Source organism: Tinamus guttatus, unplaced genomic scaffold (assembly GCF_059628265.1).
Source record: "Tinamus guttatus ecotype Peru unplaced genomic scaffold, ASM5962826v1 Tinamus_guttatus_pri_ptg000119l, whole genome shotgun sequence".
NCBI lineage: Eukaryota > Metazoa > Chordata > Aves > Tinamiformes > Tinamidae > Tinamus > Tinamus guttatus.
In genome coordinates, this window is record NW_028288653.1 from 549,538 (window position 1) to 577,143 (window position 27,606).

The 27,606-nt window shown below is 38.5% G+C and overlaps 1 protein-coding gene across 5 annotated transcripts in view; it reads left to right on the forward strand.

Annotated features, from left to right (window-relative positions):
- Nucleotides 1-27,606, forward strand: part of ARPP21 (cAMP regulated phosphoprotein 21) — a 99,892-nt gene that overhangs the window by 1,986 nt on the left and 70,300 nt on the right. For 2 of the 5 annotated variants that reach the window (XM_088521353.1, XM_088521354.1), the window contains exons 4-9: nucleotides 3,752-3,896; nucleotides 5,152-5,230; nucleotides 6,522-6,581; nucleotides 7,530-7,670; nucleotides 20,197-20,305; nucleotides 22,060-22,161. In XM_088521353.1, coding sequence (XP_088377479.1) covers nucleotides 3,752-3,896; nucleotides 5,152-5,230; nucleotides 6,522-6,581; nucleotides 7,530-7,670; nucleotides 20,197-20,305; nucleotides 22,060-22,161 — 636 coding nt within the window. The remainder of the gene's footprint in view (nucleotides 1-3,751; nucleotides 3,897-5,151; nucleotides 5,231-6,521; nucleotides 6,582-7,529; nucleotides 7,671-20,196; nucleotides 20,306-22,059; nucleotides 22,162-27,606) is intronic. The other 3 variants (XM_088521355.1, XM_088521356.1, XM_088521358.1) reach the window with 2 other exon arrangements.

The window sequence follows — 27,606 nt, forward strand, 5'->3', positions numbered from 1 at the left end:
TGCTTTTTTTTCCAGACCCCCTGAAAATTTCAACATATGGAAAAGAATTCAAAAGAATTCGCATTTTAAAATTTAAAAAATAGTAACAAAAAATGTTATTTTCTGTAAGGCTATCTCTTTTGAGACTACACCAGATAAGGTTCTGAATACACTCTGGTTTCTGGTTCCTCTGAAACCCAGTTTATATCCCTTTCCCTACCTTATATAAAATATGCAGGTCCTTCACACTGTAAACTAACTTGGTAGAGCAAAGGGGGCCTTGTGCTGAGTGCAATTCATTTTTTAAACATTTGGTGTAGACTTTTCAGTATAGAAAAGCATGTGTATGAATATCTGTACTGAGAGTGTTGTATTCCCAGCAATGGATAGTTTTGTGCCACCTTTCCCCACCACATCGCCCTAGAATTCTAGCACTGGTGATAGTCTTGTTGACTCACCCCAAAAATAAGCAAAAAAGCAGAATTAAAAGCATGCTTTTTTGCTTGCCTGGTAAAAGACTTCAAAGATCAAAACCAAAAAGACATGAGCACTGCCTATAATTTCTAAGACGTGTATCTGCAAATGAGATCAGCCATAGAGAGAGAGTTTAAGCAAATGATTGCTGTGAGCTTAGCACAAACACACAAACAAATCTCATTTAAGTGTACTTTCTCACAGTTTCTTCTGTTGACTTGACATGAAACAAATTCAACTCTCCTCTTGGCTTATAAGTATGGAGAGTTTTTTATTTCTTATTTTTATTTTTTTTTTCCTTTTTGAAAGACCAAAAACAAGGTTGTTTAGCAGGGGGACTTCTACATGTTCTACTGCTCTACAATGATGCTTATGCAGTAGATAGGCAGGTTGTTTATCAGTTGTTCTGTTGTAGGTATATGCTTTTATCTTGACTTGCGTTACTCAAGATGCGTGGCCTTTGTTCTGCTTTTATTTGTATTTTTCTGTTGTTTAATGGAGAATGAAAAGGAGAATAATATAAATGTGAAGAGATTGTATTAAACATCGCATGGTAGTTTATAATGTATTGCACAGGACATGTATTAAATGTCACTGACTGGCAGATTTTGAGGTAAAATTCCTCCCCAAATCGCACCCTGATGCCAGACAGAGGAGGGCTTCCTTTTGCACACAGCCCCTGGTCATCCCCAGTTTTGATGACAAATGTTTCTTTGACCATTTTCAAATATTCCTGGGAGATGAAATGCGTCCCTGGACCCCAGCGTGTGTCTCCTAAAGTCAATTGGCTTGGTGTAATGAGTTGGAGAGGAGTTGCGTCTTGCTCTCGCTCACCTTCCCGGTGAGCGCAGCTCAGCTTTGCAATGGGAAGCTGGACCTGCACTCTCCTCTTTGGACTGGCTGAAGGATACAGGAAGCGATATGCCAATCGAAACCCTTTTTGATTGCTTTTTAGAGAAGAGAAAGCCTATTTTCCATTTGGATATTTTTTATTACTATTATTTTAATGGTTAACAAGCACAGAGAATTAATTACCAGAGAATGTACGGTACATTGCCAGAACTACAAAGTATGGATTGTACTGCAAACTTGATATTTGTATTTGAATACTTGCCTTCATTTTCCTGTGTAGGGAAAAAAAAAAAAAAACAAAAAAACAAAAAAACTTGCTTACCTGTATTACTTGATCTTGAACGCTTACCTGATGGTTTACTATGTCCTTACTTAAAAGGAGTGTTGCCTTTAATGTTCTACTATTGACCTACAAGTGTACTATTGCAACTTGAACATTTATTTTGTTGTTCACTATACTTACCTTGTATCAATGTATTTATTAACACTGTATTTTATTATTGAGAAAAATCAATAAAAATATAACAAAATATACCATAGATTGCTTTCACGACTCTACAGCCCTTTTGTTTTTCTTTTAGTGCAAGCAAATATATTACTGTTATATGTAAACTAGTAGATACCGTACGTTCATATGTGTGCTTATACGTAAAGTCTGTCATTTTTCTTTTCATTTAAATAAGTGCATTTTAACAGCCACTTTAAAGCTTAGAATTAATGTCCTGAGAATGGAACAGCCAGTTACATTTTTCTCCTCTCTTTTGAAAAGCTAATGGCACAGTCGCTCTACTTTGGGCAGTGCAGGGAATCCAGAGTTATCCTTTGTGGCCCTTTGGCAGTGATTCACCCAGAATTTGTCATTTGAATGAGAAACTGAACGGCCATTTCAAGTGAAAGAAAGCAGGCATATGTTATGTTAGTCCTTTGAGCCCTCAGGGCAGGTTTAGCGAACATTTTTCTATGTATCCTTATCTCAAGTGACCAGGAATTCCCACTCTTTCCCTGAGTACACTCAGTTTTCAGCTAATATTTTCATCCACAGCTAGCAGAAGTAGGGATTAAGGACAGTAGTTCAGATTAATATTTTGGCTGTAAGGCTTCATTTCTCGCTTACAGTGCCTTTTATCTCTGCTGTATATAGTCTACTACATTTGAGCTTGATAAAAGAGTAGATAATGACTAAGCTGAGCAATTTTTCAATTTCTGTCTTCCTGTGGCACGTTTATGCTGATAAGATTGTTCTGTTAGGGTTTTGTCTTCAGTGTGTTGTGGTGGCTGATCTGTAGTAAAGAAAAAAAATCTAAAATTTGTAATAATTATGAAGGCGTCAATTGAAATCAGAATGGTCTGGTTTCATAAAGCCCGTCTTAGTTTAAAGTTCTGTGTTTCTTGTATTAGTATTCTTTGGAAAAATATGATGGAAGAGAATTTATTAGCATTCAAGGAATTCTGATTTTCTCCAGTATTGGCAAATTTGAATTGCATTTGCATGATGGCTGAAATTTATCAGGTATGCAGGACTCTCGTATATTAAAGAATTGTATTACTGGGGAGTCTTGCAACACCTTAAATCAAATATGCATTTTTACCCATTTAAACATAGTATTGTTTTGGCCATTTTTCTTCAAAGGAATGCGAATACTGTAACGTGTCTCAAGTTGGTACAATGAAATTCCTTCTTTTGAAGTTTTAATGGTATTCCTGTATTTCAAGAAATACTAATTTGTGTTGTGTTGAAACAAAAGAAATAAAGTTTTATTATAACTGGGGAATAACAAGTTATTAAAAGCAAATCTGAAAATGCAAGCCAGCACAAATTCTCATTTTTAGTTATTTTTTTCTTCTTAAACTAAAGCATGTTTTCCAAGAGATTCACAGTCTCTGAAAAACAAAAGTTTTGAAGATAAAGTTTATGAAGTCTTAGAGAAGTTTACTTAGTAAACTTCATTTGAAATTGCACTGCACATTTTCCCCCTTCTATAAACAAGTATCTTGAAATATAAAGGACCTGGTAACTTAAGCAGTCTATATACCACGGAGTTTATTATCCTGGTACTCTGGTACTATCTGAGCCTGGAAGCTCGGTCTAAATGATACTCCATCTGTGTGTACAGAACACACAGATGTATGCTTTTCCCTCATTTTAGTGGTGGTGAAAAATGTTACACTTTTTAGAACCCTATCCATTGATTGCTGTTCAATTTCTTTAATGTTGTTTAAATTATAGAATTTTTTAAGGAAGCTCATATAAAACATAGTTCACTCTTCTAACAGCTCTAGAGTGAGACTGTCCTGGAAAAAAAATCATACAGGAAAGAAATGTATCTGGCTTCAGCTTTTCTAGCTATATATGGTATAATGCAAATCTCTGCAGGTTGGAAGCCATGAAAAGTTCTCTGAATCTGGCCCTAAATTTATGCTTTTTTTCCCCCCTCACCCTCAACAGGAATCCATACAGCTACAGCTCTCCAGTTTTCCTAGCTTACAAGAAGAAGATAAATCTAGTAAAGATGACTCCGAGAAAGAAAAGGAAAAGGACAAAAATAAAGATAAAAACAGTGAAAAAAACAAGATCAGAATGTTATCAAAAGGTGAACTTGAAAATATTTAAATTGCTGTAGTTATTTTAGTAGGGGATTGTGTGTGTGTGTGTGTGTGTATTTTTATAAGCATCTATTTCTTTGTGTTTAAGTATACAGTGAAAGTGTTTTTATGTTTTGAAAAATTCAGAACGTAAAATGTGTATATGTGAGAGAGTTTTTCATGCAAGAGCTGGGCTTTGAATGAGAAAACCCTTCCAAACAGAAGTTTGGTGTGATGTTTATATTTTTTTCCACTTAATATACTCAAGTGTTTAATGTGAACATATACGTATGCATGGTCATATAAAAGAAAAGTGTGAGTTACAATACCCTCTTTTTTTTTTTTTTTTTTTTTCTTTTCTGTTAATGCTGATATAGTGGCATGGCGTTTTTGCAACACAAGGAGCAATGTTCTTCAATACAGTTCCTCTCGTACAGAGAAGCTCTTTAACGCTATAGGGAAATCCACCCTGACCTTTAGCCTGTAATCTGCTATTAGAGGTCTCCATCGCTATTACGCTTACGATTTCTCCATCTGAACTGTTGGCTTTGTGGTAGACAGTGGTACAGAGTTACAGCATAATCTCTTAAAAATGATCGTTGCCTACCTGGATGCAGATCCACTGCTGGTGTGAATTGTCAGTTGGCTTCAATGGGGCTATCACGGTTCATCCCAGCTGCAGGATCTGCATCTACTTTTGAGTCAGGCTCTATCCTAATGCTGAAAAATTAATTCCGACTACTGTCACGCACCGCTATTACCTGCCCACTCTGAGGCGTCATCGGATTTTAGTCTGTTAATGCAAATAGAATTCCCACGGGCAAGATGTCTCATTCTCCACTTATGCAGTACAAATTAAGTGATTCAAAGGTGTACTGATTGATAGACCTTTTATTTTTTTTATTTTTTTAATGGAGTAGTTAAAAGGATGAACTTAGGAGGTACTTGACTAAATTTAAGTGTTCTATATGATTTTGGAATGACCAGCACTTTTGTCATTATCTAGATTCAGTGGTGTGTTCTCACCACAACAGTACCAAGGAAACTGGAGCATCCACCTGGTATTTCCTGGAATAGATTTTTTTTTTTTCCTTCCTAAGTTCCAAATGAATGTTTTCTTTTTAGAACCCAAATGAATGTTTTCTTTTTAGAACGTATGCTTATAGATTGTTACTGGAAAATGGAATCTGATTTTTAGTATAGCTTAAAATTTACTGTTGAAATGAAATAAATGAGTGGGAGATGTTTGTTTTGTTTTTGCAGATTGCAGTCAAGAGTATACAGACTCAACAGGCATAGATTTGCATGAGTTTCTGATTAACACATTAAAGAATAACCCCAGGTAGGTATTTTCTGCATTATTAGCTGGCGCTCCTGAAATCCTGAAACAGTCTCAGGATTCTAGTTTTATTAATTCTGGAGGTTGTTACGAGGAAAATGTAAAGGAGGTGGGATTGTTGATGAGCAGAAAGCTATCAAAAGTTATCTATTCCAATTCCCTTTTCACTTACCCATTGATTAATTTCGATTTTAGCGACATCTGGTCTGTGTCCTTCTTTACCTTCTTTGCATATAGCATTTAGATGATTTTAGCAATAATGTATTATAAACATTGCACTTGCGAATTTGTCTAAGAATATAAAGCAATTGCTTTTGGCAGCATTGTACACAATTAAGATCCTATACACAGTGCCAAATTCACCTTTTGATATTCCCATAGTTTTCATTTGGAGCACTAAGCTCATCTCAATGTTAAATTTGTCTCTAAATGCCAAAGGAAGGGTCTTCAGTGTTTTGTGTGTTTTGCTTTAAATGTTTTTTTTTTTCTATTGAATGTTAAATATATGCCACATAATTCTGCAATTATGGGGAAAAAAAGGAATAATTATGTATATAACAGCTTGTATAACCTTTTGTATTGATGACAGAATGTCCCTGAATTATCCACATGAAATGAAAAAGTTGAAAAAAGCTATGGAGTGATGGACTCAGTCTTAGAAATAATGTGTGTGGGGGGATTACATTGGGGAAATTTTTGAATGTTTTCTGGCAGGAGGTGAAAAAAAAAAAGAATATTTGAGAACTTTCAAACGGAGCATTTTGATGGAAAAATGCTGCAGCGTTGCCTCTCGGGAGTCATAGTTCAAAGACATTGTTCGCTATGGACTCTCTGACTAGATTAGATGTGCTCAGGCTCCTTATTTGCAGATCGATGCATAGTGAAAGATACATTTCAGACAAATGTTGCAAATTTCTTGGGACAGAAGACCTCATGAAAGAGCTGCCTTCACCGAAAATCTCATTTTCTATGAAAAAAATGATGAAGAAGCACTAAAACTCTCCCTGACTATTAGTCTTTCTATGCAAGACATTGATTGCAGTTGTGTGTGGGTGGAAGTGCTCTCAAACCATACCTTTATATGAGGAAGAACTAAATCTGTCACTTAGTGAAAGCACAGAAAAGCAGCCTGGAATCTTCTCCAGATGTGCCAGTGCAAAGCACACTTCATTTTTCATCAAGATAGCTGACAGTATTTCTAAATTTGTCTAACAAATATTGATACATATGTTTCTTTAATCTAAAATGGCTGTTGGTAGTTGGTGCTACAAATGCTTGCCTTTGTTTTTGACAGGGACAGAATGATACTCTTGAAGATGGAACAGGAAATTATTGACTTTATTAGTGACAACAAGTAAGTTGGGTTCTGCACTTGATTAGGTCATGTATGTGTATTGTACTGCAAGCTGCATGAAGGAGGTGCTCTTGTGAACCACAGTGCTAGTGAATGCTGTTACTAGCACATTGCATGATCAGGCTTTTATCTCCTGACCCATAGTGGTACTGTTTAAAGTACAGTAAATATAGAAGAAACCTTTGCTTTGTGTTATGTTGCAATTTTTCAGCGTCTTCCAGTGGCTCTATTCAGTCTCAAAAATATTAGTAAATCTTTCAGCGTAGATGATGCAACTTGGTGATCTCTTAAGTGAAGATGCACAATCAAATGTGATATGATAGAGTTTTGCCTGTTTGCTGCATTATTGCAATGTGTTCAGAACTAAAATTGAGGTTATGTGAAAGGGGTCTTTCCTACTGTGTGCTCTTTTTAATAAAATGTTTTTGCAGGTTTAAAAAATAGAGTTGCAGGAGGGGAAGAAGGGAGGCTGACATGAAGTAAACATTTTCTGAGTAAGGGCGGGGGGCGAGTAAGAGGAGGAAAAAAAAAAAAAAAAAAAAAAAGTATTTGCCAAACCCACCCAGCATCAGCCTGTAGCTGAACTTTGAGAGAAAGGCAGAAAGGAGTCAGCAGCCTCTCAGCTCTTTGTGTTGCGTTGCTGTTTGTACAGAGCATGGCAGTGGGTGGGCGAGTTCTTCCCGGTATATGAAACACTGAGTTGCTATGATGTAGCATGAGCTTCGTTTGTCCAAATGTAGTGCATGGAAATGTGATTATAATAAACTGTGAATGTAATTGCTTTCTATTGCCTGCCTTGCCCTAGCAAACATTTATGTCTAAATGCGCAAAGTAGAAAATTTCAGTTAAATTACTGTCTCCTGAATTGTAAAAGGTATTGCTATTGTCATTTAACTGTAGCTCTGAGGGAAATGTAATCATCAGTGCAATTTGTTTTCTTTTTTCTAGTAATCACTATAAAAAGTTCCCTCAGATGTCATCATATCAGAGGATGTTAGTGCACAGAGTGGCAGCATACTTTGGAATGGATCACAATGTGGATCAAACTGGAAAATCTGTAATTATCAACAAGACCAGCAATACAAGAATGTAAGTAGCAACCGTCTTGTGTTTTCCTTGCTCCTTTTTACAAGAGCCTGTTCCTACCTTGACTACCTCGCTGCCTTTTTTTTTTTTTTTTTTTTTGTGGACAGAGTACTGTTTATTGCTTTTGGGGGCAGGAGGGGAACTCAGGGATATTACTACAGTTACCCAGTTACCACTGTGAAGTTTATTCCTTGCAAGTGATTAATATACTGTCTTGGTACATCACTTTCCCTGGCTTCTAGTGCCGCCACTTCTGCTATAGAAATGAATTAATTGCTTTATGTGTTGCCTGATGCCAAACAGGTATATTTCTAAATAACTCAAGCATATTGTGAAGTGTCTTCTCTCTAATTGGCCCTCTCTGCTTTCAGATTCATTTTCTGTCCAATCTGGTCGTTTGGCATTTGGACCGCTGCTACCACCTCACACCATTGGTTCCCTTTTTCCCTCTCCGCTCCTGGTTCTAGTTCTTTTTTTTTTTTTTTTTTTTCCCTCAATCTTTCACTAGGATCACAGATTTCTTATGGCATATATGTTTCTTTGGGTGTTTTGAATGAACTGAAAAAATTGTGGCAGGTTAAATTAATACCGACATGTTTCATGTTCTCCTCCATGAGCACGTACATGTAAGACTAGGAGACACTCCGTATGAAGCACCTTGACTGCTTTAGGAGAGACACAGTTGTGTACCCGGGCCTAAGTAGCATCACACTTGTTCTGCCAAGTGCCACTAGAACCATATCCTTGTCTCCCTCTTTACCAATAAACTGTATAATTAAGAGGAAACAATTATAGCTGGGTAATGAAGTTTTGGTATCTGGTCCTGGAACAGAAAAACCCCTTCTGGAAATGGTGCACTTCCTGTATTTAATTAGTAGGAGAAATAAAAACATGAATTGCATTTACATATTCAATAACAAAGGTGATATGCTTTGATTCAGTTGCAGAGCGTTTTTTTTTTTTTTTTAATCTATTTGTTCTTGTTGTAAAAGGCTCAGGTCTTGATCTTGCTCGATCGAGTAGTGCCTGTACACTGGCACAGTGGTGTTTTTTCATTTCTGAGCTCTAAACATTTTCCATGTACGCAAAACAAATTTTTGAGCACAGACAAATGTTTTCAGATCTTTTTTGTAGGCTTTTCCTGAAATATGCAGGCATCTGTAAAGCAACACTTGAAAACATCAGTGCTTTAAAGGTTTGAATAAAGCATGCCCTTACGGTCTGATTTTGAGAAGTCAAGAGAATTACAGTAGCTCAGTAAAACTAAAAATCAAGATGCCAAGGTATAGCCTCAGGATCTGACAGTACCTGCTGCTGCGCAAGGACTTTGGATATACATGAGAGGGAGAAAGCTGGATATGTAGCAAACCAGCGTTCACTTTTGAGCTGAAATGGGAATAGTTTGTAGTCATCTCTTGAACAACGCACAGTTAACTAAATGCAATGTTTTTTAGCCATTTCCCTCCTTCGTCTCTTTTTCCTTCACATCTATTACCTCCATAGTGGAAAAAAAACACCACAAATCTTTCTTCACAGCATTGCGTTCCTCTGGTTAACTCTGATAATGTGATTATATCACATTAATATCTGTAAATACATTGGTGTGTGTTGCTGTATGTCTCGCAGATGGTAGCATTGAAATTGCCATTGGAAATCACTTTCAGATTTCCCCTTCAACAGTCAAAAGTTTGACTTTTTTCACTGAGTGCTCTGCTGAAGCTGTAGCTTTTTGCATGGTGGGAGGAGCAAACAGGTTGGTTGAGAGGCCCCGAGTGGCATCTCAGTGGAAAGGGCAGAGCAGGGGAAGGAAGACCTGATGACCCTTCTGGTGCTGGAGGTGGTGTTGCAAGCTGGAGGTGAGGCACACAGCTAGACAAATTTGTTCTGACACTGTTCATGTGCAGATGTTCCAGAAATAAACACAGAGCTTTTGCCTTCAATTTACTGAGTAAATCCATTTTTATGCAATGTATAAGCTGCATTTTTTCCTCTTCTGCAGTGATTTAATGGTAGATAACCAAATCATATTGAGATTGCTTTGCATCATGGTGTTTCCAGTATACTTGCAATATTTTGATGCTGCACTAAAATAAAGCTTTGTAGAAATAGCTCTTTTTCCACAATTGGAGATAACTTTTTTCCTCTAAATGTCCTAAGCTCTGACAGAAAATAGGGATTATTATCCATGAATGAAGGTTGATGAGAATTTATTGTCCGCAGCGAATATTGCTAAAATCCAAATCTGAAAGGGTCCAGTGTGATTTCAAGTGTTCAGTGTTCCAGTATTCTCAGAGGAATGCAGTTCAAAATCAACACCAAGTACAGGCAATGTGTTAACTCTCTTAATTACCATTTGGAAAGCGTCCAGAGTCCTGGAGGATGGGATAGTGCCTGTTCAACATGGCTATACTGTCCAGTAAGTCTGAGTCTTGATTGTTGTATGCCCCAGAGGGCGTAAAGTCTATTGGAGGGCCCCAGAGACAGCTCTTGTGGAGAAAGTTTTTGTTATGACAGTGCATTATCTCCATATCACGTATGGCTTCCAAAGCACTTTAGCCGCACGCACTGGAGAGGGAAGAGATGTGCTTGAGTTCTTGAAGAACTAATAAATTATGCACTGCCTGTGCCTCTTCCGCATGCTAGCGTGTGTGCATGTGCATTCACGTGTGCTTGGGAAGAGCATATGACTCTTCAGAGTCATTGTGTGGGCTTAAATAAGCAGTGTGGCTTATTCCTCTGGTAGAGGGAGGGTTTGTGTCACTTCTTGGCTCATGCTTGCATGCCATGCATGCAGGCGATGAGTTGTTTTCTCCCTCCAGGCAATGAGGTGAATTTATTCTGTTCAGCACAGACTTTTCATTCTCATTGCCTGCAGGTGCTTGACGGCAGGAGTGTCAGAAGAGTTAATGGCTGTGAGATGGATGGGAGGGTTGGCAGAAGATTGTAAGAATGCAATCCTAGGGGTGCTACAGCACAGAGTAGAGTCCATCAAACTGGGAATGGGGATATGAATGGAGTAGATGGGGGCATTTCATTTCTTTCATCGGTTGGCCTCCTCGAGGGCAACATATGTCTGTTTTTATGTCGCTGTGCCTCTGAAGTATCTGCTTAAGGGTTTGAAATTGGAGAAAGTGCTTATTGGAGAAATTGCAGTTGGAAGGAGAGCTGTGATTTTTGTGTAGCCAACTGTGTGGTTTTATGGAAAGACGAAAATGATGGAGGCAGGGCTGGATTCTCTCTTGAGCTTTAGTGACCTCTCTGAAACCTATCTTAAAAATGCAGTTACACAATAATGATCATTTTGCAATCTGAATACTATTTATAAGGTGGATTTTGTTATTGTTGGAATAACTTGTACTGTTTATAAACCTTTTTTTGAAAATGGATGACTAAAGCACAGAGATGTCTTCAAATAGCTGGATGTTGTCTAAACCTTCATAATAAGTGTGTACTCTAGTTCTCATTGAGGAATAGTGGATTTTAAAAATAACTTTATCTTTCAATATGATATTTTGAATTACGAGTAGTTTTATTGTTTTTTTGTTTTGTTTTTGTTCTTTTAGAAAAACAACGATTTCCCAAAAGATGTAATTTTTCCTGGTCCCATACATTTTTTTTCTTTAATCATTGTAAAAGCTCAAAATTCTACTAGAGATGGGACATCTACTTTGTTCAATATGAAATTGCTTTTGTGTTATCATTGTATATATATTTGTGCCTCATCTGTGTCTGCCTGTCATCTAAAGATACATGAAAAATGTATAGGGAATATAATTCAGTGAAATATGATAGGAACAGAAGTTTGAAATGGAGGCAGTATGTTAGGGACCATTCCAAATTAGAACCCCCCCCCCCAAAAAAAAAACACTTGTACATATCACTTTTTATTCCATATGCACCTTAACTTAAAAAACAAAACAAAACAAAAAAAAAGCTAGAAGCATTTTAGGGCTTCTTTCAGAATTTGTTCATATTTTTATCAGTTCAAGCAGGTTTGTGCAGCTTATTATTTGTAGGTATGTGGAGCAATGCAGAGGAAACCAGTTGAAGTGCTTGATAAATGGAAAGGTTTTCCATTTGGTTAGGGATGTTGTACAGGCCATGTATGTCTTTACCCACACTTACATTCACATATATCTTTACATAAGCATGAGTGGCAGGTTGAATCAGAATTGAGAAGATGAAATGTTTATGACCTGTAATTGAGGTGTAACACATTTGCAATGAATTTTATACCACTACTCATCCCTTCAATTATGACTCCTTGGGATGCCAAAAGTTATGGCTCCTGGAGCCTGCAGAAAAGTGTGCCATTATGCGATTCCCCTTGATTGAACACGGTATTCATGAGTACTCAGCCTAAAAGACCTTTATTTATTTTTTAAGCAGTTGTTTGCCGATGGGGAAGGTAGGGTATTTTCCATGCACAATTGGTAACAGTCTTTTTTAGTCAGGTATATGGTAGTAATTACAACCATGTACCAGAATGTGTATATGTTGTTTATTGTGCGGACTCAGGTCCACCCTTGCCAGAGAGCCTAAGGCCCATACGTATTTTATTCCCTTTGGAATACAGCATAATTATCTAGCAAATAGTGTGCTGTATTGTGTTGCATTTGCATTCAAAAACCTTATGTTCTCCATGACTGTTATGGACTTGCACAGACTAATGATTTTGTGAGAGTAGACCCAATGTTATGAGATACATGATACAGGAAAACGTGTGTGAAGGTGTGTGTTTTTTTTGTTGTTGTTGTTTTTCGAGCTTTCTTTTTTTCTTTAAGGAGTTATAAGGCTGGGTTTATTTCTCCTTTCCTTTTGCAAAGTTCTTTCCTATGCCCACTACAATTCCTCTGTGATTACTAAGAAATAAGCAAAAAAGTGTGTGTGTGTGTGTGTGTGTGTGTGTGTATATATATATATGTTTTCCGTCTGTTTTATAATTGCTGTTGCTCAATCAGAACTCCAGTGTCAGACCTTATCAATGTACACAGAAATATAAGGGCATATAGTAGATACATGCTGTTAAAGTGGGAAAACTTATAACTGAGAAATAATACACTCGTTGCCGGAGACATTTTGTTCCAGTTTACCATTCACCAATGCATTAAGAAATTACGATTTGACTAAGAATATCAGTAAAGCAACAAAAATAAGAATAACAAGGTAGCTACATAAATCATGTAAACATATGTAGCTTTGAAGTAACAAATGGGTTACACTGGTTTTTATGGATTGATTTGTCGTACTTTAAAAAAAAAAAATCTTGGGATGAAATTAGGAAAGTGATCAGGAAAAAGCTTTCCCAGGGTAATAACAATTCAATAGGATGCAAGAAGAGCTCTGCATAGCATCAGCAGTAGTGGGCATCACTCACAGTGGTGATCCTTTTCCTTCAGCCTTTAGGGTATTGCAAGTCTGCCCTGCTCCCACAGCGCTGAAGCAGTGAGAGGCCTTCATAGCTGGGAACAGATGGAGGTCTTCATGGGAAACACTGCAGTAAAGGCAATGGCAGATTTCTCTTTGAGATTCAAGAAATGCCTGTCTCCAGTAGTGCCCTGAATTTGCACTGAAATGCCTCTCTTTTATCATAGAAGAGAGTGGGCTGGAATGGGGGAATTGTCTTTGTTTTATCCTGCCCCGTGGCGAGGAGAGAAGTCATTTGGGGAACACTTACTTGCACTCTACACTGTTACAGGCTTTAGCAGGACATTAATATTATGCTACAGGCATTTGTTTCAGGCATAAAGTTGCCAGTAATTTACTAAATGCCTTATCAGGTACTGTATGTGCTGAGACTCATCTAGAAAACATTTGCCTCCCCCCCACCAATTTTTTTTTTAAATAGCTTTCTTTAGCTTAATGATATTGATACTGCCTTTTGTTCACAGCAGACATTCTCCCGTTTTAATCATGTGCCTGTTCAGTTTGAAAGGTATAAAAGAGAAAAAAAATGCTTCAAATAATATGAAATAGTGCTAAAGCTGACACTTTTAAATACTGGCTTCACTCTTACTGACCCTTAAATGCTGGCTTCATTGTTACTACCATCAGTGGAAGCCATAGAGTGGACCCATGGAAATGATGTGCTCTCTAAATGAGATGTTAGGGTTAATGAACCAGTTCTAATAGTTCCATTATTAAATTTTAGTGTAATGCAATTTATCAAAACTAGATGGTTTATAATTAAGGTGAACAAGTACTTTACAGCTGTCCTATATTGTAATGTAGTATTAGTTAAGCCTTAATCAGGGGACGTTTGTTTGTTTTCTTCTTTTAGTCCTTGGATCTTATACCACTCCAACAGTACAGCCAGAAGGTTATGATCACTTGGTTTTGTGTGGGGTAGCAGGAGATCATCCAGGAAAATGATGCTAAGAAGTAGCAATTGAGGGAAAATCTTCCTTTCATAACTAGTAACTCAGCCTTTTTACATGCTTTTTCAAACCAGATTAGGAAAGTGCATGTTAATCAAACTTCTCTTTAGTCACTTGTATTTTAAAATTACTGGAGGACAGATATGAAATCTGAAATGGCATCAGTACTTTACTCAGAAGCGACTGCGCTTCAATCTACGGTAGTAGATTGAATAATATCCTTAAATCTAGGAAAATTTTCGAGGTAGTCAAAATTGTTCTTGGTAACTGCCTTTTACACTTCTGCTGCCTGCCGTTCGTTTTGTGTAGGGAACACAAAGCCCATCAGTGTGGGCATGTCTATGATGTGATCACTAGGAATAAAGTATTGCCATTTATTTATTGAGAAATTTTTGAATCTTGGCTGTAAGCAAAGGCAGGTGCTCCTGCTTGCTATTCCCAAGGCAGAGTCTTAAGGCAGTTTCTGGGAAGTAATTAACAGCCCGCTCTCTTCTTCAGACCAGTGACTGTTCATGGGATGACTTTGATCCTTGGGCCCTTCTCTTCCCATCTCCTGAGAGATAGGAAAATATTCATGGCCTGAAGTGGAACTAAGCATAAGAATTTATTATGTAACAGAGCAATAATTTGTATGCATGGGGCATTTCAAGAGAACTAATGGTTTCTTCATTAGCCAGTCAGCTTTTGGAGAACTGTGTTGCTTTTATGGGTAGTCTTCAAGTCTTGGCTTCCTTTCCTTTTTCCTTCTTTCTTTTTAATTTTTGAGCTTGTTAGATGTGAAAATGTAATTTTAAATAGACCTCTGCAGTTAGTTATGCAACATCCTAATTTTCAGCTACTTGAAGAGCTTGCTACATCCTTAAAATCAAATATTAATGAATTCCATAATAAACTATACTACCATTTATGAGCCTCTATTAACTGGAAATAAATTAAGCCTGTGCAAAATGTTCAGCCTAGATGGAAATCCTGGATATTAAGAGCTAAATACAATGCAGAGGAGTGGGAGCTGGAGCAGCAAGTCCCACAGGTACAAAAATAATTTTAGTTTGATCACAGGACAGTAGGCCATTTGGAAGTCCTTAAAATGGATAGAAAGGTTTGCAGTGCAGCCCCGTGTAGCAAAAGATCATATTTTAGTGTGCCCTTGCCCTGCTAGGGTCTCACATGAATTAGGGCAGAGTTGCAATATTCTGGCTCCAAGTAACTGGGCCAAATATTGCAGCCTTTACTCAGGCAAACTCTCCGGTAGTCAAGATGTGCGATGCTGTTGCATCTGTAGATTAAAACCGGATGGCATCCTGGGGTTTAGGAAGGCTCATGGGTTGTGCTATGATACGTCAAACAGTAGTGAGATTGCTTGATCACCACGTTGATCGGAGAGACTTCAGGATCTGGCCCTCTTCTTGGCCCAAGTAGAGAATAACTTGGCACTGAATAGATTCAGTGTTGACTGAATAGTTTCAGGGTTGGCTCTGCCCATCCTATGCACATCAGGTTCTCCAGCATTTTGGAATAGGAAATGCTGCTGGTACCAACTCCCCCATTGAAGTCATGCTGGCAGGGTACTACTAGACTAGAAAATTTTCTTGAGGGAGAGGGATTTTTTTGTAAGTGAAAGTGAATTGGAGGGGCTGGTCTCCAGGAGGAGTGGGAGACAGTGAGAGAATAAACCTCACACTCAGAGGGAGGTGGGGAAAAAAACAAAACCTCTGGGTAGTGTTACCCATTCTTTGCTCTGAATCTTGTCAGATGTGTCTGATCACTGATCATTTCAGAGTGGGAATGCCTGTCAGAATGGCTTTCCAGGTTTAATATCTTTGCTGTTTAATAATAAACAGAGAACTTATTTAGAGTTCAGATGTTTGCCTGAAAAATGATATAAAAGCAGTCTTTAACCAGGAAAAAATGCAGAATTTGATGTTTGTTTCTTTACTGTGCTATAGAGAAGGCAGCACCGTGACAAAAGTGTCTTGGACTGGGTTGATTTTTGATCGCCTCCAGTGTGCTCCTGTCATCATAACAGAAATTCTCAGTGACTCATACCATGAAAACAGCAATCTGTTAATGAGGCTTTTACCTTCAGGTGCTTGAAATGGATCTTGAGTGCTTTTAAGTATTAAGTTGTGATAGTATAATCGAGCTAACCAAGCTGTACTTCAACCATTTTCTGTGTTTAAATTCCCCTTCTCTTTTTTTTCCTTAAATTTCATTTGAGTATCCTTTGTCTTTTAAATACACAAAACATATAAAGATTCTAATTGTTGGGCTTTTGTTGGAAATGTTACTCTAAGATGACTTAATCAAATATTTTAATCTCTTGGGATGGCGTTCTGCCTTGCATCTTATAGAGGGAGCCCCTTGATAATGATGATACTTGCTTGCACCTTGCTAGTTCATAGAATATGTCCATGTTTTCATGATCAAAAAAGTTATTTTCACTGATTTTGGCCAAACAATAAAGTAAGGAAAAAATAATTTTAACGTGGCTGCAAAGCAGCACCCTATGAGGGCATCCAGCATAAAAACAAAATGACCAACATAGCAGGCAGGCGTAGTAGGTTCAAACTAGCAACGCAAGAAAAGGTACCATAGTGGGTCACAGCATGCCTTCAATATAGAGGCCAGTATCATGTGAGACTGAGCATTGCTTTAATTAAGGACAAATGCGCAAAAAAAAAAAAAAAAACACACAAACAAAAACAAAAACAGTTAAGCCATCAGAGCCCTAAATCTTCATAACCTCTCTGAAGGTTATACAGCAGCACTTCTCCCCATCTCTCCACCTATCTTTCCCTCTGCTTATTTGGGAGACAAATTGCCATTTATTCAGGAGAGGGTTCTTAACCTGTTCTTTCCCTTTAAGTGCATTAAATGAACATCACCTTGCAAATGTAAAGTTGCTCTTTTTTTTTTTTTTTTTGACTTCTGGGCACTGCAGTGATTTCCGCTTTTGAACTTGCTTGCCTACCTTGCATTCCTTCAGACAGCTGCTTGGCTGTTACCAGTGCTACAGCCCTTGCTAAATGTTTGGCTACAGCAGTCACTGTACTGATAGCCATCTTCTCTGCACAGTTTGGTTCTTGCTCCCTTTGAAAGGGACCATGCACTATGATGCTGTTAGAAACACATGCCTGATGATAAAGATATATGTGCCCTAATAATTCAGCCCTGATAATTCCAGATTGCTCATGTGCTTTGCTAATACAATGACAGAGTCCTTAGAACTGTAATGTTTAAAGCTTTTGCCTGTCTTTTTTCATTTGTCATTTTGGTCTGGCATCTGTGTTCCCTGCTTCTTGGCCAATTATTTTAGAATTAATTAGCTTATTTTAAATGTGTGCACATTTTTTCCAATATTTCATTTTTTTATCTCAATATAAAGAGAGGCTTAGGAAACTCCATTTAATATTTTTCTAAACATGGCTTGTGGCAAGAAAATGCCCTGCAACTTATTTAGTCCATGTTTCCTGGTGTCTGTTACCACTTTTCAAAATATTTTTTAAAACTGTAATTTGATGAAATATTGAATACCTGGCTAAGCAACATACAGAGGGTTTTTGTTTTCATTACTATCTTAAAATTCCATCCAAAGCAAAAGCATTGAAAGAATAAGTACTGGGGAATTATTTTTAAAATCCTATGTAAAAAGTAAGCCTGAGGGACAAACTGTCACGCTAAGATAAATTGAGAGAAACGCTATTGAAACAGCTGGAAGTAGTTCACATTGAAACCACCACGATCATGGTAGAAAATTCCTACACCGGATGTTCAGAAACCTATTTCTCACTTGAAAGTCTCCCCTCAACTTTTCCAGCTTCATGAACTGAGCTAGCTGCAGTGTCTCCCATCTCCTATGTAAAACAGCACCCAGGACAACTTGCAGGGATGTCTCTCCCCAGCCCCACCGCCCCGCACGTCCGCAGCATCTCTCTGCCCCAGCACAACTGCTTGGCGCAGCTGGGGATTAATCACCTGTTTGGCTTGTAGGTTATTTTTATCAATAAGCATGTTACTGAGTCACTGCTTCTCAGATTAACTTCTGACAGGTGGAAACATTTTGTAAATGGTAAATGAAATGAAAATTTGGTTTCAGAAAAGAAGATAATGCGACGAAATATCAAAAACATCTTCTTATTTAAATAAGTTACTAGTTGCACAAGACATTTTCCTAAATTACTTTTCAAGCCTTTTTTTTAATTTTTTTTCTTCTCATCTCCATTTCAAAATAGATTCCAGTTATTTATTATGCTAAGTATATAGTTCATTAGATGTTTAGTAGATAGCGTGCAACAGTAAGTTGTGCACTGATTTGCAATTGCAGAAGCTTTTTTTTGTGTTTTAAGAAACAAACAGAAAAGTAACGTTCTTTAGTCACTCATTTTAAAGAAGAGTATTTGAGGGGCTCATTTCTGGCAGGATAAATTCATTAATATCGCTTTGGTATTTCTGGTTTTGAGCAAACACCACTGCATTTAATTAGAATAATTTCTAATGTAATTACATTAGAAAACTCTACAGAGATCCACACTGCACTGGGGTTTCTGAAAGCATGCATATTAAGGCATTTAAGGACTCTTGATAAAGTTTCTGCATTGAACCTGATATCCCATGAATGCTAAGCACTTACAGCTGATGGGCAAAGGAGCCTTGAGGTCTCCAAACTCCTGCGAATCAGGCAGTTACGTTTTGTGGCTTTGTTGCAAAGAGTGAGATGGGAGATGTTGGAGCCCTTCAAGTTCAGCTTCCCACAGAAGGCATGGTAGAACGGCTGTCTCGTAAAACTCGAGCTTTCTAAAAATTCATTACAAATATTTCCCATATATCTGACAATGTACTGCTATGAACTGCAACCGTGGCGTGAATGCCTAGTTTGATTTCAAATACATTGCTGCTAAGTAGAAATCTGCATGACATAACACCAATAAAACAAAACAAAAACAGTGGCTGACTTGCACATTTGGATTTGAATATTTAATTTAAAAATAAAAGGGAGATGAAATTTGATTTTGGATTTTGCCATTTGTTGAAGACAATTTGTTTCAATGGTTTACGAAGCCACCGTGTGAAATGCTGCTTTTGATGTCTTCCCAATGAATGTGCTAAAGTTAGTGGAGATTTTATGTATTCGTACAGAATTTGCTCTGTAGGTCTCAAACTAGACATGCCAGTGCTGCTGTTGGAAGCGCTCCTTCTGCAGCACACAAGGGTGGCATTCCCTGATGGAGACGCGTTGCTGCTTTACCAAATCAGCTTGCGATTTAAGAGCCCTGAAAGGGGTACCAGCACATGAATTTTGGTTCCTAGTTTCTCAAGGCTGCCAGCTACCCTCCGAATATTGGTGGGAATTCAACGGGTTTGTGTGTTTGGGTGCAGGAGCCACGTGCTGTGTACGAGGTGGCTGTCGGTACCGGCTCAATGATGTGAGGCCCTGCTTAATGTTTGCTTTCTCCACAAAGTATAAATGTGGAAGGACAGGGAGCGGTTCCTTTCTCCCAGCTTAAAACCTAAAAATGCTAAGTTTTTTATCTAGTAGGATGTGGCTCTTTAAAAGAAAATAAATAAATAAATAAATAAAAGAAAAAAAAATGCACAAATGGGTTTAAAATCAGTGAGCTAATTGGTACTTTCCAACTGTTCTGGAATCTTTTCCCCACTTAACTGTGATGAGGTAATTATTTGTTTAAGCAAAATATCATCGGTACCTCCAGTTACCAGTTTCCTTTATCAGGAGTGAGGGACTCATGGTTTTGTGCTCAAATTCGTCTGTTTCTCCTTACTTTTAAAGGTAGATGCATTCCCCTAAGCGGCAGCATAGCTGGAGGTCCCAGTTCCCGAAGGTGCAAATTAACATACCGCATGTTAATTTGTTTTCTCGTCCTTCAGTGCCACTGAGGAGAGTTTAAATATTTCAGTGACTGAGACATTGAATTCCTGCTCCTTTCTCCATAACAACAACAAAAGCTATTTATAGCAATAACAGTTAGCAGCGGTAGGACAGTGGCAGACAGCTATCGGCAGTGTCTCACCATGACCACAAATGTTGACTGACTTTTTGCACTAAATGCCTCTGTGAAAACAAAGAGCACTGAGAAATCGAAGCGAAACCAAAAAAAAGATTTTTTTATTGCTATGTTTTACTTTGCTGGCAGACCAGAGCAAAGGTTTTCTGAACATTTAAAAGATGAAAAAGGTGAAGAATCCCAGAAGCGATTTATCTTGAAGCGAGATAACTCTAGTATTGATAAAGAAGACAATCAGGTTGGTTCTCGGTTCGAGAGTTGCTGAAATTGTTCTGTTCTCGCAGGTGGGCTGACTGATGTTATTGTTGTTCTTTTGTTGTTGCTCTCCTCCTCTTCCTCATCCCCGTCTCCTGTCCCCGTCTTCCCCGTCTCCCTCTGGCGCACCCATGGCGGAGAGGCTCGAGCCGCAGCGCGCTCGCTTCAGCAGGGGCAGTGTGTGGGTTTGCATGGGCGGTTTGCTTGGCGCAGGCCTTGCTGCATGTCAGCCCGGCAGCTCCCGGCTGTGGGAGGGCTCTGTCCCTCGCTGTTCTCTGTCTCTCGTATGGCCACGGCAGTGGTTCCCCCCAACCCCTTCCCTGCAGCTTGCTCCTTCAGTTGTGCCTGTCTGGAGTTGGGTTTCGGAACAGACCCACGAGAAACTGGTGCAGCCTAAAGAGAGAAAATAAAGCTAACAAAACAATCCCCACAAAAAAACATAGGCCAGGTTGATTTTTGAACCATCCTAAAAGAAGTTCTGACCCCAAAAGAAATCATTTTCATCTTTTAGTTTCCTCCCTCTCCCTGTGCCCTCACCATGTTTTGCTGTCCGTGTGACTTACCTGCTTGTTTTGCATGCACCGTGGCAGCACTCCTCTCCGTGTCGCTTGTCACATAACCTAACACCGCGTTGCTGTAGACGAGTCCGATGAGTAGAGGTACACCAGGGCCATGTGTGCATTTGTGCTACCTTTAAAAGCAAGTGTTGTGCTGTTTCAACCCAGTGTAAGCTGTGTCTGTGACCAATACTAATCAAAATCAAAAAGGTTTCTGAAGTGAATTGCTTTAATGACAAAATTCTCACAGGTAAGACAGCATATGTTTTCTTTGCTTAGGTTTGTATTTTTGGAGTCTCTGCCAATGAGTCTCTCATTGCCACTCTCCTTCATGTTTTCAGTAAAGGACTGTTTTTCCTTTCGTTTTGCTTTCTTTTTGTTTTTCCTACCTTCTTTCAGTGGTATTGAAAGCTGCTTTTCAGTTGGCATTGCAGGCAAAACTCGAATGTTTTCAGGGTGCTATGAACATGGGAATCAGCCAAAGGAAGGCAACATGTTCTGTTTACAAGGTGCTGTGGGGAGCAGTGCTTTAAAACCAGATGGCAAGTAGAGTGCTTTTTGCTGCGTGTCCTCCCTTCCCTTCCCTCGGGACACAGCTGTTCTTGGCACTGTGGTGCCATTTTTTTCCCAATGAGGTTGAGATCAAAAGTTCTTTTTTAGTGCTGAAGTGGTTAAAACTTTTGTGCCACTTATTTTGGACTCCTCCTCCTTGTAAACATAGACGTTGAGTTTCTCTTAGGGTTTATAGCTTAGTTCTTACTTCTTACTACTTAGTGCTCAGTTTACCTCTTGTCTTTCTCGATTTCATAGGCAGCTAATTACTCCCTGCCCTCCCATTCCTGGCAGTCGGTAGGAAAGTTGAGAAATCTTATCAGTGAAAAGCAGTGGCACTTAGGGCATGGGGTGAAAAGATGTGAGTTTAGGATTGGTATACACAAAAAAAGGTCATGCAAAAAGCCTAATTTTAGCCAGTCCATCTAGGAACGCTCTTGCAGTGCCTACCTGGAAACCCTGGGCACCCAGCAGAGCAAGGTGCTTTTGCACTGCCCTAGGATTGAAAGCTATTGTTTTCATGCTTCCTTTGTTTAAATGAACATTTACTATTCTCAGCTGACAGTTACTTAACTGCAGTTTTTAACAGCTCAACTTATATAACCCTCCTGGTTTCTTTTCTGCTCAGCAAAACAGAATTCTTCCATTTAGAGATGACAGACGAAGTAAATCAATTGAAGAGAGAGAAGAGGAGTATCAGAGAGTGAGGGAGAGAATATTTGCACAAGATGTGAGTAGTTGTTTTAATTGCCTATTTAGTGCCATATCTTTATCAGTAGTCAGGCAGTATTCTACCCATCCAACATTAATGCTGCAGCTGGATTGAACAGTGGAGTTGGAGATGTAGGGAAAGATGATTGAAGCAAAGAGCCTTGAGATGAGTTCATGAAGTACATAGATCAGTTTCTGGAGCAGGAGATAAGAGTTGCAGAGAGAAAGGAGGAAGGTAGATCAGGCCCAGCATGTTGTCTAGGGAATGCTTATCCCATTTCTTTGAATGTTTGTGTGGTCTAGGCTTTCTTTGTTTTTCTTCTTTGATTTTCTTTTTTCTTTTTTTTTTCCCCCAACAGAAGAGCAGTGATTTAAATGGACGCTCTCAATAATTTTATATACCTGATTTATTTCATTTTGGTGTAAAGTTGGGTCAAATTTCTCAAGTGGCTTTCTACAGAGCCTCCTCACAGTTATTTCTTTTGGGGACAGCGTTTTAGAACTGAGACGCTAGTAGAGCTTAAACATGCAGTTGCAGAGCTTTCTTTTTTTTTTTTTTTTCTTTTTTTCTTTTTCCTTAATGACTAATTGAGGAGCCCTATTTCTGCTGTCAGAGAGTCATGTCATTGATGATTCTGAGATGAATAAGATGAAATAGGTAATATAATTTCTGCCTTACTGAAAAATTAACACTTGCAGAGCAAGGAAAGCCTTTAAATTTGAAACACTTATGCTTTGTACCTCATGCCCCTTAAAAAAAAATTATAAATTGCCATACTACTGTAATGATGGAGTCCTAAATGGAAAAACAAACAAAACAGAAAACATCAACATTTTATCGTTTTCTGTCATATCTCAGTGGGAGGAATATGGGTAAAAAAATTGAAAGTGTTACAGAAAATTATTTTTGACAGTGTCCTTTTAAATTAAAACTGTTCATTAAAACTGTTCCCAGGATTAATAATATTATTTTAGTTGTCCTTTTGTTTTGCTTTGGTTTTGGAGTTGTACCCATTGAAGTTATTTTTCATTAGCAGAATCCATTGAATGGTTTAAGACACCTTGTCTCACCTCTGAGCATATTTACCATGATAAGTAACAGTGCTTGTTAGTAAGTAGCTGCTCATATCTAAATGTTTTTAACCTGGCTTCTTCTTTCTTGACTGAGAAAAGTCCAGTGGAAGCTAAACCCTTCCCTTTACGTTTCACTTTCAGCATGTTGGTCTGGTGTTGCTGCAGTATATACAACAGGGTTACTGAGTCATTCAAGGGCTGCAAAAGCCTCAGTTGCAACTTGCCTTTTATATGAAAGTTATCATTTCACTTCATTACAAAGGAGCTTGCACAATAACAGAAAATCTTTGGGTTTTGAAGCAGAGTTCAAGTGAGGCAAAATGTTGTTAAAACACCCTATGGGAAGGTGTTGCCAAAACAGTTTATGTCACAAGAAGCAGCTAGAAATGAGAACCAGGCTGGGAACCCCGATTGGACGGCAAAGCGTGCTGAAATTCAGTGCACAACTGGCTGTTGTTTATACGTTTAGAGACTTAGGTTTTAAAGACAGGCAAGCAGTGAACATTTTAATTGCTCACAACAGGAGATTGATATGGTCCACTGGGTTGGTATTGCAGAGTGGCAAGGCCTAAGTAACAGTGTGGTTTTGTGGTAGGGATTTTAAATGGATTGGGAGTGAGCAGTTTTAAAGATCTGCAATGTAGATATCTCTCCCTCTCTCTCTCATATCCACTCATTTGCCATCTCTCCCTGCTTTTTGCAGGGGTTAGTGAGCCAGCAATACATCATATTGCAGTAAATTTTGGCAAGTTGTACTACTAATATGCTTAGCTATATTAAGAGGAATGTATTTCTTAGCTGAGTCCTTCCAAGTGGAGCATTCCTCACACATGAGGTCTTTTCTAGAATTCTGTCAGTGTTTGCATGTGGTGGCCGACGATGCCTTTTTTATTCTTTTTGTGGGGGAACAAGGTCTTCCTACCACAAGTAAATTTTCTCCATATTTCTCTGAGATACCTAAGCCTTGTCAGGCTGTTCAAATTGGAGAGAGAGAGATGTGATTAATCATGGTGTTTTTATTATCTCTGCACATTTTATGCTGCTGGAGTCAAGCCTTCATCAGTGCCTTGCTTATTAGCCTTATAAAATGGATTATAGATACTTCACTTCTAATTTAAGCATGCACAAAGAGGGGCTTGCATCAGGAGTCTCCAAAGTGCAGCAGCAAAGGTTGACAGTACTGGCATAACCTGTTGTGCTTCATACCACCCTCTAAATATGTCTGAGGCAGCGAGAACTCTTTGGAAAGCTTATCAGCCCAAGAGTCAGAACTGCGAACAAAGAAGAAAATGCAGTCTAGTTACAGGAGTCAACATTTTGTTGCATGTTTCAAGTGCTGTGAAAAATGCCTTAATCTGGACTCCCATTTACTGTCAACCAGAGAGCTTTCTAGCTCTTCCATTGGATTTTGCAGCACTCTAGTGCACCAGGAATCTTCATTTCCAAGTGGCAATTTTGAACAAAATAAATATGTTTGTGAAAAATGGCATCATTTTGACGGTCCTTATAATGATTCGTCTGGTATTAGTCAGTCAGTAAATTACACTTTCTGTCAAATTTTCCATCTAGTATGTTGGCTGTCATCAAATTTGACAAGGGAACCTAGAGGTTTTAATGATTCCTGTCACCTGTAGAGTCATACAAAGTAGTAGGGGTTGAGGGATTTGACTTGGTATCTTAAAGGGATTGGTGAAGAAAGAGTTAATAAATTTGGTAGTTCTCTCCCTCACTGAAATAAAAAGTACAAAATGCATTTTTAAAAACTTTTCAGGCTGCTAATAGCAAAATAGCATTGCATTGTGACCTGTTATGCTCAAAGATATTTCTGAGATACTTATTTAATAGTAAAGCTTATACTTTTTATTCTTCATTTCTCTAAATTAGAAATTTAGTTTTACAACAATTGGTGAATTTTACAACCAAATCCACTAGAGCAGAGACATGAAATACCTGCGCCTTGAGAAGAGGTTTCTAATCTGAATCTTTGTTTTTAGAATACTGAAAAGTAATTGTCCAAGAATGAAAAGTCTAAAAGGAAAAAAAAAAATTGTTCTTAGCATTATATATTGATTCAAACTATAGGTTTAACTGCGAATCCTAAATGCTCAGTTAATTTGGCTTTTGAGCATGCAGAAGATTGATTCTAATGAACAGCAAACAAATTATTAGGGGAATTTTATTCTTGGAGGTTAATGCAATGCATAACCGCATGAGCCAGAGTCACAGAAGCACCATCCATAGTTCTGAAGTGTATTCTCTAGTAATTATTTTTTTTCCACTGAAAAATGTAGTTGTTATTACTTATACAAGTGCCAGAATTGCCCATGACTATTCATGGAACTTATTAAAGGAAATTATCCACTGCTTTTTGTTTTCCTTTGAGGATAATTGTAAGGGTCATTTTTGATCAAGCAGTGTGTTACCAAGAGCCAGATGCCCTTGAAAAAATACATGAGAATTTCTCCAAGGAAGAGAACATGGAGGATCTTTACTATTGCTCTCTATTACTATTGATTTGAGAGATTCAGAAGAGAGATCTGCGAAGATTCAGACTCTCCTATCCTTGTAGTAGGAAAACAATCTGTAGGAGGAGGAAGAAGTTTTAAAATGAATAGAAATGAAGCTAAGACATGCCTTGTACTGGCTAATGTTACCTGTGCGTTTGCTGAGCACTGAGATTCCAGTGCAGCTGCACAGAGCCTTCCTTTGTGGCAGCAAATCAAGCAATAGGCTTTAGCTGGCAGCCTGAGATCTATCATATCTCGTTAACTGATGTGAAGATGATTACCTGATGGTATCCACTGCAGGATATGGCTGCCTGTTAATAGCTCTCTGTGTTGACTAATGTAATTAAAAACAAGAACAGCAACCCCCCCATATTCTTAGTGCACTAACAGAGCTGACAGACATTTTCCAGTTGAGAGTTTAAAAGGTTCTGGGAAGCAGGAGCGAAATATTAGTTTCATAAATGATAATTAGCAGTACACAGAGCCGTAATGGAAATCTCTCATGCAGAGATCCCCGAGGAGCTGAAATTGTAGGTAATGTTGTATAACTTTTTTCCTTTCCTCGATTTGTTGCAGTATCTTAAATCAGTATACGAGAGCCAAGTGTTTTATAAATAGTTTTGACAACAGCTCTATTGTGGTTTCTTAAGCTTTCCTGGTGCTTTAAATTGAGCGTTATTGATGCTGCAGCTCAGGAAAGTGTGTCCTGACCTTGTAGTAGCTAAATTGCTATCCAGAGCTGCTTAGCCATCTGATTTTTAACAGCAAGAATAACATAATGAAAAAATTGTCTCTCTTCTCTGCCTCTCAGCCTCTCATACGTATTGAAAAATAGCGATTATAGGGATTGTGTGGCCTTGTGCCAGCATCTTCAGCCTGAAAGACAGATGGAGTTATTACAGAACCTGTCCTTAAGTCTATTACGGAACATATAGTGATTGCCATCAAGGCACTGAACAGGGAGCAGGCCTCTCTCCTCGCTTAATAAAATGTAGGTATTCTGCTTCATGCTGAACTCTATTAAAAACATCCACAAATTGATGTTCATAATTACTTTCTCCCGAACAGGAACATGCCCCTCTGCTATCTTATCTTCACACTAGTATTCTATTGTGAGGAAAGGTTTTGGTGATTTGTCCTGGAAAAGCAGTTTTGGAGCTGCTCTGAAAACGTGGCTGCAAAGGGGTTAATGTGCCTGCCACGAACCTAGATGTGCAGGGCCAGCCTGGCAGTTTGGGTCATCCCAGCGTCATCTCCAGGGCTGCTGGCACTGGAGGAAGTGGGAAGCTATTAAATTAAGAGCTGCAGTATGAGACCCTTCTCCAGCTGGGGCGAAAGTCTTGGGGAAGTTTGCTCAGGAATGAGTTAATGAGGAAATCACCTGCCCTAGAAGAGGGAAGAGCTACCCTAGGTTCCCCAGGCTAAACTCTTTCCCTGTGTGCATTGATGCAGTGTAGGTCACTAGCTCACCCTTTGTGGAGAGAGGAACATCCTGACTCCGTGCATTTCCTATACCATTAGAACTGGATGAGGCTAATGATGGCATCTCGTTGTTCCTTGAGCTAGGTCCTGCTGCTGGCAAGGTAATGGATGTGCTCTCGGGGGTCCTACTCCCTCTGCACTGCTTTTGTTTAAATTCAATGGAAGTACTGAGCGTCTTTTCTTCTGTACCTCATGTTGATACAATCCAGTGACAGCTGCTAGGCACTTTGTGTAGTGAACATGAAATAGGAGGGAAATGAAAAAACCAGAGAGGGAGAATTATTCATGGGAAATTGAGCACAGCTTCATTTCTCTGCATTAAAAAAAATAAGTAATACTAAAAGAATTACACACTTGCCAAAAGGATTTATTTCTTCCCAGCACTTTAGCTTTCTCAGATC